We start from the raw sequence: 20,211 nt of genomic DNA on the forward strand, positions 1-20,211 counted from the left end.
CAAAAAAAAAAGTAAATTAAAATTCCCCCATCACCAAAAGAGAGCTTCAAAGATTGTGCTATTAAAGCTTCTGCAGCCTGTTCCAGTGTTTCTGCAGTTATCTGTGGACAATACTACAGGGAGAGAACAGGAATGTTAAAAATCCCAGTTTTACCAACACTTTCACATCCCACAACTAATTCCAAAAAGAACAGTTTGACAGGTAACTACTCCCTAAAAATAATAGCCACCCCATTTCCCCAGCCTGATCTGCAGAACAGTATTATACCCCACTGGACAGCTTTGTGAAATAGCTAACACCTGCTTATTAATCCAAGTCTTATCCAAATTATATCTGCTTTCTTATCCACAATTAAATCATGTACAAAAATCCAATGTTTCTAAATTGAGCATAAAACAAACATTTCAAATCCTTTATCCCTTTACCCTCCTCCTTTCTCCCAACAAAATCCCCCATCCCCTCAGGTACTTTTAAATAACACTCTTGCCTCTTTACCTTCTCTCTCCTCCTTCCAAACTCTCCATAAATCCTTGAGCATATCTCCATCCAGGCATCAAGTCTCTGGATGTTTTACTGCTCATTCATTTTCCCTGTCTCCCTTTTGATACAGGATTTGTTGTTCAACTTTATGGTAGGATTGTTTTTACAGGACCAACAGAATTCTCCTGTGGTTTGTTGTATGAGCTTTTGAAACCACATACATCCTGTTTTCAGATGTGTGAAGACCTATATAACCTCAAGCTTATGTACATCATCCTTGAGAAATTTGTCTGTTGGCCAAACAAATTGCAACCTGTGAAGAATCAGAATTCCCCCATCCCCCTCTCTCCAGGACTACTACAACTACTCAAACTGTTTACTAATGTATAATGTTAATGACCTAATCCACTTGCCATTCTGAACAAGAATTTTGTATAATTGCTTTTTCCTTTAGGAGCATGTGTTAAAGACATGATGACTTTGAATGATGAAGAGCGAGCAGAGGAAGTGATAAGTGAAGCTGAGAAGGAATCTGAGCAAGTGTTGAAACCAAAAGCTGAAAGCGAGAACAGAAGAAAAAGGGAATGCAAAGTAGAACTGAAAGGTGCCTGTAAGATAGAAGATTCAATAAAAGACTTGTCAGGAGACCATGGATCTCCTGAAAAGGAAAATGAAGAATCCACTCTGATCAAGTTTAGTGTGCGCACTACACCATACTTGCAAAGGTAAGGACTGTTAAATGCCTTTCCCCTCCCAAAATGCAAAAAATGTGAATTTAGTCCAAGAACCACCCAAAGCCCATTATATTCTTCTGTTGGCCTACTGAAGCTGTATTAAATCATCTCTGTTGCTAAGTCACTGAATGAAAAAGAAATGTTTCAGTTCTGCATAAATGTTTGTCATGTGAAGCTTTAGCATTAAACCCTGTGGCCACTTTAAGGATCCTGCCAAGCACTATCCAGGCCCTTCTACACTAGCAGCCTCCCACCCGCTGACTGGATGCCACTTGATGGTTTCTAAAGACACTGGGACCCTACACAACCTAGAGGGTTACATAAATGCACCTTCAGACCAAATACACAAAATATTGGAGTCCTTAATCAGTCAAAGACAGGTAGTGCTAATAAACAGGCCGATACAGTACAGTGCGTTCCGGCGGAGCGCACTGTTAACCCATGATTGGAAACGTGTTTTCGACGCGCTAGCTTTACCCCTTATTCAATTTATCTAATTGAATCTGTAATTGCTCAATTTGGTTTTCTAGCACTTCTTTTTGTGAGCTTTCCTGTAAAAGCTTTATTTGTACATCTAGTTCATTCTGAATAGGTCCTAAAGAATGTTGGATTCTCTCAACAATTAAAACCATCAGATCATAAGAACATTTGTTCAACACTCCATTCCACTTGGAGACAAAATCCTCTTGATCAGCAAATAAAGGTTCCTTAATTATTCTCAAACCCCTTGGGATTCTCTTCATTTTACAATACTCTGACAAAAAGGCAGCGTGTAATTCCATACGAATTAACTTCTTTCTCAAACCAGTATAATTCTCTAAATTTCCCACCTCCATAACTGGAGATGCTGTGTTGAACAAACACTAAAATTAGATATAATGGATGATGCTATCTGTTCTGAAAAACTAAAAAATCCCTCCATATTATCACTGTATCTTAGCAACCTTAAAGCCAATATTATAAACACAAGTTATGTTTGTAGCCGGACCTCCCTTATACAATAGGGTAACCACAATGGTCAAATATCCACATACATGTGAGGGTAAATTAAACAGGTATTACCATTACATCATATCTATCAAACATACCCGTATAACATTTACTATTAAAGTATCACTCCATATATCTCCTCTATACTTAAACCATTCAGTTCATTAATACCATCTCAAAAATCATACTTTTTAATATTGGGAAAATATAATAAATGAACTTGTATTTTAATTGTTGTACTATATGTATTGTTTACATGTATTGGTATTGTTGGTATACGTGTGTGACATGTAATGTTATATATATTAATTATATTTGTTTTGTTTTAAACAATAATAATGAATAAAGATTTGTAAAATGTTATACGGGTATGTTTGATAGATATGAAGTCCTTTTTCAGCCATTTTCTTTAATCTTGAGGTTGATCCCAACTCTCCATCTCCCGGTGCCCGTTGGCCATCAACTGCAAGCCGGGGCTTTTTCATATTGTTGACCGGTTTTCGTCAGTGCCCGTGGGCTATGTCCATCATAGATCCACATGAGGTTTGCATTTTCTGCTGGGGGGCCTCACATGATATCTGTGGGTGCCGTCTGTGTGATCTAATGACCCCCCAAGGGGCGTTAGCGCGCCTCGACAAAATGGAGAAACTTACTCCTGTGTCAGTTTCTTCAATGCCCTAGGATCGCGGGGAGCTGTCTCAGTCTCTACCTTGCATTCCCCTCTAGTTAGCACCCCCAAGGATGAGGGGGAGAGAGAGAGAGATTGATCCTCTGGTCTCTCCCCTCCCCTCCCCCAGACCTCAGGGTCATTGACCTCCTTTGCACTGGGGAAAGACCAGGCTGAGCATCTGAAGCAATCCCGGAAGTACCAGCACAGATCACAATCCCGACATGGTTCCAGGGTGGCAGCGGCTTGGGTACTGAGTGCATGATCCTCCAACCCTTGCAGCTCTCAGATTGTTTCCCAGGTTCTGATAAAATCTCGGAAACTTTCGACCAGGAAGTCCTACACCTCAAAGTGGAAACAATTTTTCCATCTGGTGCTGAGGGCGTGGGTTGAACCCTTTCTCGGGCCCTCTCCCCCGGCTGCTGGGACTACCTGTGGCTCTTGTCTGAGTCTGGGCTCCAGACCAGTTCCATCAGGGCTCACCTCGGCGCTGTCAGCGTGTACCACAGATGTGTTGCTGGTACGCCCGTTTCGGTCCAGCCCCTCATTGGCCATTTTATGCAGGGTCTCCTTCAAATGAAGCCCCTCTTCGGCCACCGGAAGCATCCTGGGACCACAGCGTTGTCTTGGTGAGACTGATGCAGCCTCCCTTTGAGCCTCCACGGTCCTGTGATCTGAAGTTCCTCACCTGGAAAGTCATGCTTCTGTTGGCGATCTCATCCACTTGCAGGGTCAATGAGCTTTTCACGTAGATAAGCAGCTGAATTAGCCATGCTGTCTGGGTATGTCTTCTGTGCCACTAGGTGGCGGAGCTCTCTAAGTATAGCAAAGTCTTTCAGCCGGGTGCTCCCTCTTATATCCTCTCTGATTCATCTCAGGCTCCTCAGTCAGTTTTTTTCCGCACAGCAGTTGGCACGCGGAGCTCTGCTCTCCTGTGAGAAAACTTCTGAAGTAAAAAAAAAAAAAAAAGAGAGAAAGAAACCAGTGAAAATCCACATCCTGGTTTCAAATTTTGCTCTTGTGGTAAGATTGTCAGCCACTGATGGCCACCACTCCTGTTATTTGTGTCTGGGACCTTCCCACGACCAAATTAATTGTGCGGACTGTGGACGCATGTCCCCACGTGCCCAGCGTCAACGGGTAGCGAAAATACAGGACCTTCAATCCAGAACTTCAGGTTCCTATGCACCTTCTGAGGCTTCAGTAAGGTCATCACCAGGACCAAAAAGAAGAAAAATGTCTCCCTCATCGAGGAGAGCTTCCTCAGTTGAGCCCCCCAGGTCAGAACACCAACTATTGCTTACCCGCGAAAAACCAGGGCACGGTGCCGGGGATGCGTTGGTGGGATCACCGACTGACTCGACGCATCGACGGCCAGCAGTGGGGTGTGTAGGAACGTCTAAAAAAAACCCATAGCATCGCGCCGCAGGACGTACGGTGCACCGGAGCAAAGGATGTTTGCATCGAAGCATCAAAACATGTCCGGCGCATCGGCGCACGGACGCCTCTGCGTCAAAGCTGCATCGTTCCGACGCAACAACTATACCATCGCATCATACGATTATTCCTGTCTTAACATCTCATATAATAGGTGCATCGTCGACGCATATCTGCACACAACTGTCGCAAATTACACACAAACAGCATAAGAAACACCATTCGGGCCATAAGAGGCGAAGAGAAGTATCTCCTCTTCCAAATTTAGAATCGGATTCAAAGTTTTTGCCGCCTCATATCTCGCCCACATCTCCTACCTCGCCTGGAACTTCTGAGTCTATAATTTCCATTGGGGCATCAAGTCCAGGCCAATCTCAACCCACTCCAGGGAACGGTTCAGAAGAGGTAATCCTTTTGTCTCTACCACCAAGTACGGAACCAACACAGGTACCGTCCACTTTGGGTCTCGCTACTCCGGCCATGACCCAAATTACCAACATTCTGTCTCAATTTCTACAGTTAGTAGAAAAATCAAATATTCAAACCCAACCTACTACCTTACCAACAGTTCCAGTGGTTCCTGTCACACCATGTCCAGCACCCAAGGCTCATCCAGTACCACATTCATCCCCACTTGAATATGATACAGATACTTCTGCAGACACTTCCACGGGTTATCCGTCTGACCCGGCAGAGATACCTCCTGAACCATCTTCACCCCCCAGAAGACTTATCTTATGCTCAATTCATAGAGAAGATTGGAAAATTTAAATGTAGAAACCAGGAAATTGCCTGATCCATGCCAGGAAATGATGGGCATACTGAAGATTTTGATGCCCCCACAGAACCAATAGCCCTTCCACAGCATTCTGTTCTGACACAGCTGATAGAGAGATCCTGGGACACTCCATTGTCCACGCTTCCAACTTCCAGGAAAATTGATGTAAAATATAAGATGAGAGATTTTCCTTTTCATACTTCTCAGCTTCCTCATAACTCTGTCGTTGTTGAGTCAGCGATGCAGAAGGCACGAAAATCCCGTATTCATTCAAATACACCACCTCACAAAGATCATAAATTGTTGGATGAATTTGCAAAGAAATTCTTTAATTCAGCAATGTTAAATACATGAATTCAGAACCACCAATTTTATATTACTCAGTACCTGTTTAACAATTTACAGGCACTTAAAACAAATCTCCAACAGAGTTTTCCAGATATTGCTTTGCATTCTCAATATCACAGCATGTAGGAAGGCTTAAGGCACTTGTCAAATCCTTCATAGACTGTTCTTAACATCTCATCCAGAGGTTCAGCAAACGCTTTGGCTGCATGCCGTCTCGCATGGCTTCGATCTAGCGCCATACGAGACTGTCCATGACAAATTAGCGAATTTGCCATGTCATCCAGACAACCTTTTCGGAGATAAATTCACGGAAACTGTATCAAAGCTTAAGGAACAGAAGACTGCTGTCCTTTCCTTAACTTCACCACATCAGCCATCTATTTCAAGAAGGCAATACACTCCTACAGGGTCATACCGATCACCATTTTCATACTACAAACCTCAACCCTACCAAACTTCAAGGCAGCAGCCATACCAACCTGCAGCCTCTCGGCAAAGAACAAGGGCTTCTCGCCTGCCTAGACAACAGGCTGACCCTCAGCCCACGAAAACTCAAACCAGTTTTTAGAAATAATTCCGCCACTGTTCCATCACCCCACGGTAGGAGGCAGATTATCGAACTTTCTTCCCGCCTGGACTCATATCACATCGGACCAGTGGGTATTATCAATCATAGCCCACGGTTACCAGCTTCATTTCTCATCCCTCCCAACCCTTCCACATTGGGTTCCGCAAAAACAAGTAACATCTCACAAAGAACCTCTACTGAAAGAAATTCAGAATCTTCTACAGAACTGCATTCAGAGGTTATCTTCCCAACAATCCCGTCTGGGATTCTATTCCCAATAATTCCTAATTCCCAAGAAATCAGGAGGACTGTGTCCGATATTGGATCTTCATACTCTGAACAAACATCTCTACAGGGAGAAATTCAAAATGACTTCTCTCAAATCCATCCTTCCCTTTCTTCAACCAAAGGATTGGATGTGCTCCCTGGGCTTAAAGGATGCCTATGTACACATTCCAATGCACCCCAGTTCCTGGTGCTACCTATGTTTCCAGGCGGACAGTCAACATTACCAATACAAGGTTCTCCCATTCGGCCTCTCCTCTGCCCCAGAGTATTCGCCAAGTGTTTAGCAGTGGCGGTAGCGCACCTTCGTTGTCAAGGGGTGCAAATATTTCCTTATCTGGACGATTGGTTCCTAGTAGCCTCCAATCAGACCCTGTTACGGACCAACTTCCTACAAACTATTTCTTGCCTAGACAATCTAGGCCTTCTCATAAATTACCAAAAATCACATCTGCAGCCCTCTCAAACTTTACAGTTCATAGGGGCCATCATCGATACGATACAAGACAAGGCTTTCCTTCCCCATCTGAGAGCAGTGCCTCTCTCTACTCTGGCTACAGATCTCCTTCAGACTTCGATATCAGCTCCCCATATTCTAACTCTTCTCAGTCTCATGGCAGCTTCCATATATGTAGTCCCTCATACATGACTCCACATGCGTTGCCTTCAATGGGGACTGAAAAACCAATGGAATCAGTTCCTCCATCCATTATCCACTCTCATTACCATGACAAACAGTATGAAAACAGATCTTCAGTGGTAGAATTCTCCATCAACATTGCAGACAGGGGTGCCATTGAGACCACTACGACATCTAATACTCACCACAGATGCCTACCCCAAGGGTTGGGGAGCTAATCTAGATCAATTGACAACTCAGGGTTTATGGTCCACATTCGAGAGGACTCAACACATCAAGATACTGGAACTCAAAGCAGTCAGAAATGCCCTTCGAGCTTTCGAAGAATCTCTTCGAAGGAAGATAGTCATGATTCACACGGACAACCAAGTCACGATGTTTTACATAAACGAAGGAGGGTCTGGTTCTTGGAACCTTTGCAAGGAGACAGTACAGTTACTGGAATGGGTTCATCAAAGATCAATATCTTTTCAAGCAACTTATCTGCCTGGAATTCAGAACTCCAGGGCAGACAAACTCAGCAGGATATTTCATCCTCACGAATGGCAGTTGCACAGGGAAGTAGCTCACTGCCTATTCACGATTTGGGGTCACCCCTCCATCAACCTTTTTGCAACAGAAAACACACAGCTGGAAAACCTCTGTTCAATATACCCCAGCTCGAAAAGGATCGCATTGGATGCCTTTCTCGTGAATTGGTCTCACAATCTACTGTATGCATTTCCACCAATACCCCTCATCTCCTGCACCACACAAAGATGCATAGAAGACGAGGCCGATTTGATCTTAATAGGACCAGCTTGGCCAAGACAACCATGGTACAGTTACCTAGTTCATCTATCGATATGCAACCCCATTCCCCTGGGAAACAGCCCTCAGCTTCTAACCCAGGACAACGGATCTCTCCTACATCCTCTTCATTCCTCCCTACATCTCACAGCCTGGCGGTTGAACGGATCGCATATCAACACCTAAATATTTCTCGAGATCTTAGTATCCTTGAGAGAGCTTTCCACTCGACTCAATTATAAAAGAAAGTGGTTTCGCTATGCTTCTTGGTGGTCAACAGAAACAAATCCGTTCACTTGTCTACCTGAACAGCTTCTTTCATACCTCCATTTACTTTATAATGAAGGTCTGGCAACTTCCTCACTCAGTCCATCTAAGCGCTATTGCAGCTTACCATAATTACCTTAATGGAGAACCCATTTCGTGTCATACTTTAGTCTCCAGATTCATGAAAGGAGTGTTACACTTACTCCCGCCATTGCAAAAACCACCAGTACCATCGGACATTAGTTGTTAAATGACCACGTTAATGCTTCCCCCTTTTGAACCACTGGACACTTGTCACCTTCGAAACCTTTCCTAGTTGCATTACCTTCAGCAAGAAGAGTAAGTGAACTGCAAGTCTAGTCCACTACCTGCCTTATCTTCAATTTCACCATGACAAGGTGACTCTTCGAACTCACCCAGAATTCCTACCAAAGGTAATTTCCAGTTTTCACATTAACCAGACCATAACCTTACAAACTTTTCATCCGAAACCTCATGCAAACGAAAATGACAAGAAGCTCCATACTTTGGACTGTAAACGTGCACTGGCTTATTACAAGCAGCGCACTACTTCACCTAACCGACCTTCACAACTCTTTCTATCTTTCAACCTAAACGCACAAGGACGTCCGGTGCCTAAAAGAACACTTTCCATGTGGATTTCCAACTGTATTCAATTTTATCAGCAACGGTCACAAACTCTTTCTTCTAATCCAAAAGCGCACCAAGTTCGTGCACTAGCAGCTTCAATGGCTCATCTCCATGAAGCTCCCATCATAGATATTTGCAAAGCTGCAACATGGTCATCACTGCATACTTTCACATCCCATTACTGTTTGGACAAACAAACTATGAATGATGCACTAATGAGTAGGACTATCCTACAAAAGAGCACATGTTCATCGCATATACAGCCTTCATAGGAATTGTCTGCCTAAAAACTCTGTATTGAGCTAATTACCAATCAAAATACATGACAGCTCAATACTTCAGCTGGGGACTCCCAGACAGCATGGCTAATTCAGCTGCTTATCTACGTGAAAAGAGCAAATTTGCTTACCGTAAAGGTGTTTTCCGTAGTTAGCAGATGAATTAGCCCTGCTGACCCACCCGCCTCCCCGAACAGTTCCAGCAACACCTGCTGCACTTGCTTTAATACTGACTGAGGAGCCCGAGGTGAATCAGAGAGGATATAAGAAGGAGCATCTGGCTGAAAGACTTTGCTATGCTTAAAGAGCTCTGCCACCTAGTGGCACGGAAGACATACCTAGACAGCATGGCTAATTCATCTGCTATCCACGGAAAACACGGTTTATGGTAAGCGAACTTGCTCTTCAGGCCCTGGTTACGTACGCACTGTACACTAAGTTCTTCCACGACCGTGAGGTCCTGCATATGCCCAAGTTCCTGTCCAAGGTCGTGACTGATTTTCACATCAATCAATCGATTGTTTTACCCACCTTCTTTCTGAGGCCACATTCCCACCCTGGGGAACGTGCTGTCCACACCCTGGACTGCAAATGGGTGCTAGCCTTCTACCTAGATTGCATAGCGAGTCACAGTTCATCCAGCTCTTTGTCATTTGACCCCCAACAGACTGGGAGCAGTGGTGGGTAAACAAACCCTTTCGAACTGGCTGCCGGATTGCATCGCCTTCTGCTACGCACAGGCAGGCCTCCAGCTGGCCGGCAGAATGAAAGCTCACTCTGTGCGGGTCAAGGCAGAGTCTGTGGCCCATTTGCGGGCAGTCACCGTTGCAGAAATCTGCCGGGTTGCAACCTGGAGCTCTCTCCACACGTTTGCAGCTCACTACTGCCTTGACAGGGATAGCCACCAGGACAGTGCCTTTGGTCAGTCCGTCCTATGCAACCTGTTCCAAACCTGAACCCAAATCTCTCTACTCGTGCTCCTTGTGGGACCAGACCACCCCATTTTCCCCACAGCGCCGCAGTTGTGTTGTGCCCATTGGCCCTTGGTTGACTGCTGTTGGTCTCTCTGATTAAATGAGGAAGTTGGGAGCTCTGTACTCGCCCACATGTGAGGACTACCATCCTGCTTGTCCTAGGAGAAAGCGCAGTTGCTTTTCTGTAACAGGTGTTCTCCTAGGACAGCAGGATGTTAGTCCTCAGGAATCCCACCTGCATCCCCATGATGTTGGGTTCACCTTCGGTTTCTTTTATTTTTCGCTCATTTCTTTTGCTGTTACGAGACTGAAGGAGGACCTCGCATGGACGCGCTGATAGTAGCAGGCTGGATATGCTCAGTCTGCTAGCCAAAGTTTCTAGAAACTTTGACAAAAGTTTTTTCCATGCTGGGCTCCATTGGATGAGGTCACCCACATGAGGACTAACATCCTTCTGTCCTAGAAAAACACCTGTTACAGGTAAGCAACTGCACTTTCATTAAGGCTGTTCATATTGAAGACAGACTTCCTAATCGCCATTTGTTTGGCTCAGAGAATATCCGAATTGCAAGCACTTTTCTTGTTGGGATCCTTACAAAAGATTCCAGATTCATACAATTACTTCCTTTCTATCAAAAGTAGTTTTGTTCTGTATGGTGGAACACAGTAGGATGAAGTGACCTCGAGCTATAATGGTGCACTGGCTTAAGTAGGCAGTTGTAGCAGGTTAAATAGATTCTGACTCTCCTTGCTGAAGCACATACAGTCTCATTCCACAAGGGTGCAGGCTTCTTTGTGAGAAGAGTTACGGTTGGTCTCTCCTGTGAAGATCTATAAGGTGGTGACTTGGTCGTCCTTACATACTTTTTTCTAGGCATTATCCGATTAGATGTCGGGGCTAGAAAGGAAACATCTCTTGCCTTGGCAATTTTGCAAGGGGCTCGAGCAGTGTCCTCCCCTATCTGGGAATAGCTTGGGTACATCCTGTTTTGGATTGGTCGGGCTGGATGAAAAAGAGGGTGAAACTTCTTACCTCATGATTTTCTTTACTTGAATAGTCAGACTAGTTCAGGACCCTCCCTATGGTGCCTGTATCAGAGTATTCATACACTCTTGCAGAGGATTATATTTGAATATAATATGAAAACATAATGGTTATCTATGCTTTGCTGCATGTGAGTTATTTCTTATTCAGAATTTTTCCTCAATTTCTGCTTCCTTCTTCCTCTGAAAGTCTACTGTTTTAAAAATAAACACTTAAAACTGGTAATATGGTTTGATAGTTGATTATATTGAGATTGTCCACAGCTTGTTACAGGAATACTGGCAGGCTGGTGTCAGCATGGATGTATATGAGTGATGACAGCAAGCTTTTTGATCTGTCACCATCTGGTTGACATGCATAACCCATTTAGCTGGAAATTATCACCTTTTATTTAGAAAACAGATCTTATCTGGGAGCCAGAGCATATATGTAACATAGTAACGATGACAGAAAAAGACCATCTGGTCCATTCGGTCCTATGATAGTAACTGCTGTTCCGTGCAGATTACCCAGAAGCCTTATGTTAAGGGAAGTAATAATAATCAAAATCAAGTAACTGTCAAACCCATAACAAAATTGCTGCTAGCAACATTTTTACAGGGTGTTCATCCTTCTTGATAATTCAGACAATGCTGTTTGAAACATGCTTTGCTTTTGGACTTGGCTGTAGAAGCAGCCCTGCATTTTTTTCCGTAATATCTGTATCAGTACCCCCCCGGCTCATAAGTCAGGGCCCAGCGTGGCTGACCTCTGCCGGTCTGTCCATGTGTATTAAATGCAAACCGCTCTTTTTTTTTTTAAACAGTCATTTATGTCACAGTAAGCTTGCATTCATTCTAGTAGGAGATGGACCACTTTTGACATCTCCAGTCTTATGTGGAGGAGATAGAAGGAAGCGAATAGTTTTACGTTTTTAGCTAAAGAATCTTCTAAATGTGTGTTATATATTTGCCTTGACAGCATTGTGCTGTGAATTGCAAGTTAAATCTAATAGATTATCTTGAGGGCCACTTACTGAACTAGTGGTTTCCAAACATGTCCTAGAGGCCCACCAGCCAGTCAGGTTTTCAGAATATTTGCAATGAATAAGTATGAGTTAAATTTGCATGTAATGAAAGCAGTGCGTGCAAATCTGTCATGTATATTCATTGCATATATCCTGAAAACCTGACTGGCTAGAGATCCTCCAGGACAGGTTTGGGAACCACTGTGCTAAGCTATTAACGCAAAGCTACTCAAAGCTTTTCATATTCTGAATGTTTTAAGGTGGGGAGGGCTTTTGGGATAGCTAATCCTGTCTTGTTTTGCCCTTTTTTGTAGTGTAAAGAAAAAGATGCAGTTTCAAGAAAATGATTCCACCATCAGGGACTTTAAATTTTTGACTCCAGTGAGACGGTCCCGACGGATTGAGCAAATCAAAAATCGCCTACCAAAAATGATACAAGATCCTGATCCTTGTGTTTCTTCCATTGAGCAGCTGTCTGAGCTAGGAGCTGAAATGGATGCCTTCATCTACAGACGGAATAATGCACTAAAAAGAAATGGTTGCATTTGGTAATGAGACAAACATTTGTAACCTGCACCTTGTATAGCTTTGTTTTAAGTTGTATTGAGCTATCTTTTTAGGATTAGTTTTGTTGAAATATTTTATATTCCTTTTATCAGTGGTTGCAGTGACTCATTAATTAAAAAGTTTTAAAGATTGTATCTTACTGAATTTCTAGAGGTTAAGAAAATCTTGACATCAGCCAAGAAATATTAACAATAAAAACCTTTTGTTCTACTTATGCCTTTCTGTCTCCATCACGCTTCCTCATGATAGGTTTACCATGTTTCAGTGATAAGAATTTTATACAGAGGGCCGAGTGCTTCCTAGATTCTCCCTTTTTCCCAATAGTGATTTCCCTCTAATTCAGGGGCTTAACGTCCATAGTGTATAGTGGTGCACAGGTACCACCAACTTTAGAAAGGGGCATGCCATGCACCACCGATTTTACTCCTGGGGGAATTCTGTGCAGAAGTTTCTTACTGCGCAGCATTTGGGGATACCAGTTGGGCCGCAAGCAGAGCGCATCCCAGTTGCAGCTGAAGATGGAGGCTCTGGTGGCAGCAAGCAGAGCCCATCTCGCTTGCAGCTGAAGAGGAGGGAGGCCTGGTATCTACAAGTGGAGCCCATCTTTCTCACAGCTAAAGATAATTGAGGCCCTGGTGGCCGCGAACAGAGCCCATCCCACTCGTGGCTGAAGACTATGGAGGCCCTGTGTGTGTGTATGTGATTTGGAGCTGAGTGAGGGGGGTATGCACAGACTATCGTAACACACTTCTGCTTGGATTACCATACACAACACTAAGACCACTACAAATCTTACAGAACTCTGCAGCCAGAATACTAACTGGAAAAAGCAGAAGAGATCACATCACTCAAACACTCGCGGAATTACACTGGCTGCCAATTGAACAAAGAGTGCAATTTAAAACACTATGCACAATCCACAAACTAATCTATGAGGAAAATACTGACTGGCTAAACACTGCACTACAACTACATGTCCCCCAGAGAAATCTAAGATCAGCCAATAAAGCTCTACTAACCATTCCCTCTGTAAAGACAGCAAAAGTGACGCAAGTAAGAGAGAGAGCACTATCCCTAGCCGGTCCAATATTATGGAACACACTGCCACTCGAAATAAGATTATTGAAAGATCTAAAACTCTTTAAAAAAAAAAAAAAAAGTTTAAAAACATGGCTCTTCAAAAAAGCTTTTCACAATGAAAGTGGGGAGTAAGGAATACCAGCGGACAAGAAAGAGAACTCCGACACTGTTAAAAGTCAACAAATAGTTATCCCTCCTTTATTTTTTTTTCTCATAACTAAACATAAGAACATAAGAAATTGCCATGCTGGGTCAGACCAAGGGTCCATCAAGCCCAGCATCCTGTTTCCAACAGAGGCCAAACCAGGCCACAAGAACCTGGCAATTACCCAAACACCTAGAAGATCCCATGCTACTGATGCAATTAATAGCAGTGACTATTCCCTAAGTAAACTTGATTAATAGCAGTTAATGGACTTCTCTTCCAAGAACTTATCCAAACCTTTTTTTGAACCCAGCTACACTAACTGCACTAACCACATCCTCTGGCAACAAATTCCAGAGATTTATTGTGCGTTGAGTGAAAAAGAATTTTCTCCGATTAGTCTTAAATGTGCTACTTGCTAACTTCATGGAATGCCCCCTAGTCCTTCTATTATTCGAAAGTGTAAATAACCGAGTCGCATCTACTCGTTCAAGACCTCTCATGATCTTAAAGACCTCTATGATATCCCCCCTCAGCCGTCTCTTCTCCAAGCTGAACAGCCCTAACCTCTTCAGCCTTTCCTCATAGGGGAGCTGTTCCATCCCCTTTATCATTTTGGTTGCCCTTCTCTGTACCTTCTCCATTGCAACTATATCTTTTTTGAGATACGGCGACCAGAATTGTACACAGTATTCAAGGTGTGGTCTCACCATGGAGCGATATAGAGGCATTATGACATTTTCCGTTTTATTAACCATTCCCTTACTAATAATTCCTAACATTTTATTTGCTTTTTTGACTGCTGCAGCACACTGAGCTGACGATTTCAATGTATTATCTACTATGACGCCTAGATCTCTTTCTTGGGTGGTAGCTCCTAATATGGAACCTAACATCGTGTAACTACAGCTAGGGTTATTTTTCCCTATATGCAACACCTTGCACTTGTCCACATTAAATTTCATCTGCCATTTGGATGCCCAATCTTCCAGTCTTGCAAGGTCCTCCTGTAATGTATCACAGTCTGCTTGTGATTTAACTACTCTGAATAATTTTGTATCATCTGCAAATTTGATAACATCACTCATCGTATTCCTTTCCAGATCATTGATATATATATTGAAAAGCACCGGTCCAAGTACAGATCCCTGAGGCACTCCACTGTTTACCCTTTTCCACTGAGAAAATTGACCATTTAGTCCTACTCTCTAATTTAAGAGTACAGTATTCTCATATGGATATCCTATTATTCATATAAATGGAATTTCCAATCCACAATCCAAATAGCGTATATTATTTGAATCATGTAACCAAGAACTGACACCTACTAGCTAATTTATAATCCTAACCAGACTTATTTATGTGCCTATCTGTAAACCGTTGTGATGGTATACTACTAAACGGTGGTATAGAAAAGTTTTTAAATAAATGTGAGGGATTTTGTGAAGGTGCATGTTTGTGAAAGGGAGGTGAGTGTGCAAGAGAGAGGAGCCTGTGAGAATGTTTTTGCAAGAAAGAGATGGAGCTTGTGTGGGGGTATGAGAATATATGTGCGAGAGGGAGCTTTTGTGAGGAGATGGGTGTGCTTGATAGGGGGAGCCAGCATGTGTGCCATGCATGCATGCCTGAGTGTGTGCCTGAGAGGGAGCCAAAATGTGTGGAGGGGTGTACATGTGCATAGCTGGGGGAGAGGAAGCAAGTGTGTATGTGTGTACCTGAGGGAGGGAGCCAGTGTGTTTGTCCATGAGCATGTGTGAGTTTTGAAAGAGTGTTTGTGTGAATATGAGAATGAACGTGTGTGTATATGAGAGAGGGGAATGTTTGTGTACCTCCTTTCCCCTCCCTTTAAAGGATAACAATCTAAGGGTGACTGGATGTCAAAAGTTCCCAGGTATGGGGAGAGTGATTTTGTTTTAATTAGTCAGGGGGGGGGGGGGGTTGATCTGTATGATGTTTTGAAATATTTTATTGGTTTTTGGGAAATTTTAAAAAGGTTTTTAATTATTGGATGTTCTGTTCAGCTGTTTTGAAATAGTAATTATTTTTATGAGTATGGTTTTACTATAATGGTTGATGCTTTATATTTCTTGATTTTATTGCTTGAAGTTTTCTGAGGAATGGTGACTGTTTTCCGTTGGATACATAGTTCAGTTTTTTTGTCTGCACTTTTCCATTTATACTTTATGGTCACTTTATTCTATATTTGGTGAGGGTCTGTGTTCTGCATGTGTGAGTGAGGTTAAGTATTCTGCTAACGTATTGTTTCTATGTAAGGGTCTATAGCAGATTAGTTTGTTTTCCTAATAGGAGGTGTATTGATGCTTTAAGGCCTGCTGTAATATTTGCAATGCTGCCTTTTCATAGGTAGGATTGCAACTGAGTTTTGGCAGTTAGAGCTCTTTTGGAATGGGATGTTTATTATATTGTAATTTAGTTTGCTCATGGCTTTGAGGACCAAGTCCACACCTAGTCCTAATACCATATGTTCCATGTGTCTTTTTGACTTTTATGCAGGATTTTCTGGTTGACACTACAGCAGTATATGTAAAAATAATCTAATGCTATATTTTTACTTCAAAAGACTGCACTTTGTCATTTTATATGTAAAATCTTGTACTATAAATGCATAATTTTAAATTGTGTGGAGAGGGCCAGGCATAAAGCTGTAAGATTCACTTAGGGTGCCTAATACCCTTCCATTGTCCCTGATTAGAAAAAGAATACAAATTAAAATGAAAAAAAAACAAAACTAAAAACATAGAATGAGGAGCCAGCACAGTAACTGTTCACCAGGGCAGCAAAAAAGCTAGCACTGGTGCTGCACAGCAGCACTCTGTGGTGAAGAGACCCTGCGTGGTGGTGAGTGGGAGTGTAGGAGTTCAGATTCCTATAAACGCCATTGAATGTGAGAAACTGAAAACCTCTGATTAACAACGCCAGCATTGAAACGCACCATATTGAATGCACTAATATCTGACACGCACTGGAATGCACTACGTACTGACGTCTGACGTACTGATACGCAGTGAAATGCACTGCCATTTTATAATTACATTTTTGTATTGTAATAATAATTGCTGCTAGAAAATGTCTAATTATGTCTGTCAAATGACATATGCAATGGTCTGATTGTAAGTTACGCCTACTTAGAAAGAATGTATAATGTTCTGCTCCCTTAGGGGAGTGGCATGCAGTTGTTCTATGCCTTTGTCTTAGCTGCATCTTGCTGGCAATAAAAAGTTTTTCTTTGCGGATCAGTTGTCTGGACCTCTTTACTGCCTCCTATCTAACGGTTACATTTGGCGAGCCAGCCAGGAGGTTCGGGGAGCGCTATTTTAGCCCCCCAGTTGGTCCGGTAGTTTGGTGGCGGAGTGATCCCCCAGACTTACCTGGTGAGTGGCCACCACTGAGTTCAGTGATCAGGTTTCTGAGGGGACCATTCCACGGAAATCTTCTGAGACCTCTGGGATTGGTGATCCGGAAAGAAGGCTCTTCTTGACGACCCGGGATCTGGAACCTTGCAGGCGAGTATTGGGAATTTTAGTCCGATCCCTTAACGGATCGAAGGGGGTCTTGATCAAACCCCGCCAAGTAAGAACTAGGTTCTGAAACCCCACAGAGGCTTGGGAGGAATAAGTTTCTTGTTGTGTGAAAGAGAGTGAATGGCCTCGCAGTTCTAGGCCGGGCGACCGCGTTCTAGTTGAGGCGATTGTGATCCTATTGTGTCTGGCGGATACGGACCCCCTTACCTGTCCGCTTTCCCTTCCCTTCTTTGTCTGTCTTCTATTCTAAAATGGGAGGGGGAGGTTCTACTCCATTAAAAACCATGATGGAACACTTTAGCGAAGTGTTTGATAAGCATAAATGCACAAAAGTAGGGATGATTCAGCGATGTGCATATAAGTGGCCAAGTTTAGGAGAATCCGTTAATTGGCCTTCAGAAGGAACTTTTGATTTTCAGATAGCAACAAAAGTTCAAAATATAGTAATTGTCGAAGGAAATCCAGGATGTCCAGAAGACATACCATATATTGATGCCTGGATTACTGTAATTCTTGATCCCCCGTCATGGGCTAAAAAGTTAGTGGAGGGAGCCGCTTTAACAATGGTGGCGCACGTACAAAAAACGAAAGACCGGAAGTCTTCAAACCGGAAGAGAAGGGAAGAAGACATAAACCGGAAGAGAAGGGATTCAGCCATCTTAGTTATGAAAGAAAGTCCGTCGGCCATCTTTGTAACTAAAGATAATAAAGAAAATCAAGTAAAAGTGAAAGTACAGCCTCCCTTAGTAAAACCTATATTAACAGATGAACTGGAAGACCAACCTCCACCGTACGTTCCAATATATCCACAATTAACTGATTTATTGATTCCTGATTATGGAAAAGATGATTCTTCAACATCCACACTCGAGGCAGGAGTCTAATTAGAAAATGTAACGGAAATAAAGAAAAATGAAGAAACATCCTCTATTTCGGAGCATACTCGAAATAAAACAAAAACCGCTAGTTTACAGCTACCTATTAGAGAAACCGCTACAATAGTGCCTGTACCACCAACGGAGGAGAATGGTTTTAATACTACACAAACGATAAAACTTTATACATATGTGCCTTTCTCATCTGCTTATCTTTTTAACTGGAAACAACATGGTCCTTCATATGCAGAGAAACCAGATCAGATTGATTTTTTATCTGGAATTTTTACAGCTCATAACCCCAATTGGGCTGACATTCGTCATTTAGCCTCCTTTCTTTTAACCACAGAAGAACGGCGACAGATTCAACAAAACATGGAGGAATCAGCAAAAGAAGGAGCTGGATCTGACGGAAACCCAGATGAAGCCATGAGAGAATTTGCCCCTCTTTATGATCCTTTTTGGGATTATCAGACGTCAATAGGACGGGAACGCATAGCTGCTTATCAAAAAGCTTTTCTGGAAGCTTTGAAAAAAGGAAAAAGAAAAGTTATGAATATGAGCAAAATACAAGATATTGTGCAAAAAAGAGAAGACTCCTGAAGATTTTTTAGAGCGTTTAATGGATGCATATCGTAAATACAGTCCTTTTGATCCTGAAGATCTAAAAAACCATTCTATTATAGTAATGAGTTTTGTGGGTCAATCATATCCAGATATACGTCGCAAACTCCAGAAGACAGAGGGATTCGAAGGAATGACTATTGGTCAGTTAAAGGCAATGGCTGATAGAGTTTATGGAAATAGAAGAGAAAAAAGAAGACAAAAGAGAAGCTGGACGTCGAATGAGAGAGAGAGTGTCAGTCTTCTTGCTGCAGCATTAGAAGAAACCAATTTCAACCAGAGAGACCAGAGAAATTATTATCAAGGATACCCTAGATATAGAGGAAGAGGTTGACAATATGTGTAATAACAGGATCTTTTACCTCCTCATTAAGCCAAAACTGCTCTGAATGCATCAAGCAAGTACGTACTTCAACTCAAGATGGATTTCAACTTGTGTCTACAATAATACATCAATCACATCCTCCACCATCCTGTATATCGAAATCTGCCTGTTCCTTAAATCTACTCAAGGATATCAATCATTTCATCGATGTTCTTCAAACAATAAAATCATTTGTCACTCTCAGACTACTCCTAGATATTACAACATCACAATTGCAGCAGGTCTCCCTAAAGACCCTAAAACTTATATCACAATTACACAATGGAGAGAAAAACAGTGTCCTATTACATACCAAACTACAATAGTTGGTTGTCAATCATTCTTTGATGAAGTTTCTCATCTTGATGAAATCCTCAAACATACTACTTCTTATCAAGCAAAGAACATGTTCATAAACTTAGCTGAAAATATAGCCCTTTCTCTAGGAGTAAAGAATTGTTTTGTATGCGGAGGTACAAAGATTGGAGAACAATGGCCTTGGGAAGCTAAAGAAATCTTCCAATCTGATTGGAATGTTCTAAATCTTACCAATATAACATTTAATCGGAAAAATAAACCTTATGAATGGGCCCTTCAAACCGATGTAATTGGAATGCAATGTTTATCTCGTGAATATTCCAATGAATATACTGAACTAGTTGGCAATTCACCATGTACAGGAGTTCTCACAGTTTCAGCAGATGATTATAAATGGTGGCAAACTGAGAATCGTACCATACCTACCTCCTTCTGGACTGAACCAATCTTAAATTCTACATGGGAAAAAGCTGGAAAACCCTCAACACAATTTATAGCCCCTGATGGATATTACTTTGTATGTGGACGAAGAGCTTATGAACAATTACCTTCAAATTGGTATGGTACATGTTTCCTGGCATCAATACGCCCTAGTTTCTTTCTTCTACCACTTTCAGTAGGTGAAACATTAGGTATTCCTATATATATTTCAATGAAACCAAATAAACGACGAAGAAGAAATACTAAAGTTTCAGTTGGTGATTGGACTGATAAAGAATGGCCACCAGAACGCATTGTGCAATACTATGGACCAGCAA

At 42.3% G+C, this 20,211-nt stretch overlaps 1 protein-coding gene across 3 annotated transcripts in view; it reads left to right on the forward strand.

Annotated features, from left to right (window-relative positions):
• The window catches only part of CKAP2 (cytoskeleton associated protein 2), an 83,680-nt gene extending 70,961 nt beyond the window's left edge, over window positions 1-12,719 (forward strand). For all 3 annotated transcript variants that reach the window (XM_029602783.1, XM_029602785.1, XM_029602784.1), the window contains exons 8-9: window positions 936-1,206; window positions 12,253-12,719. In XM_029602783.1, the coding sequence (XP_029458643.1) occupies window positions 936-1,206; window positions 12,253-12,490 (509 nt within the window). In that variant the 3' untranslated portion in view covers window positions 12,491-12,719. The remainder of the gene's footprint in view (window positions 1-935; window positions 1,207-12,252) is intronic.
• Window positions 12,720-20,211: the final 7,492 nt, after the last annotated feature.

Source organism: Rhinatrema bivittatum, chromosome 5 (genome assembly GCF_901001135.1).
Source record: "Rhinatrema bivittatum chromosome 5, aRhiBiv1.1, whole genome shotgun sequence".
Lineage (NCBI taxonomy): Eukaryota > Metazoa > Chordata > Amphibia > Gymnophiona > Rhinatrematidae > Rhinatrema > Rhinatrema bivittatum.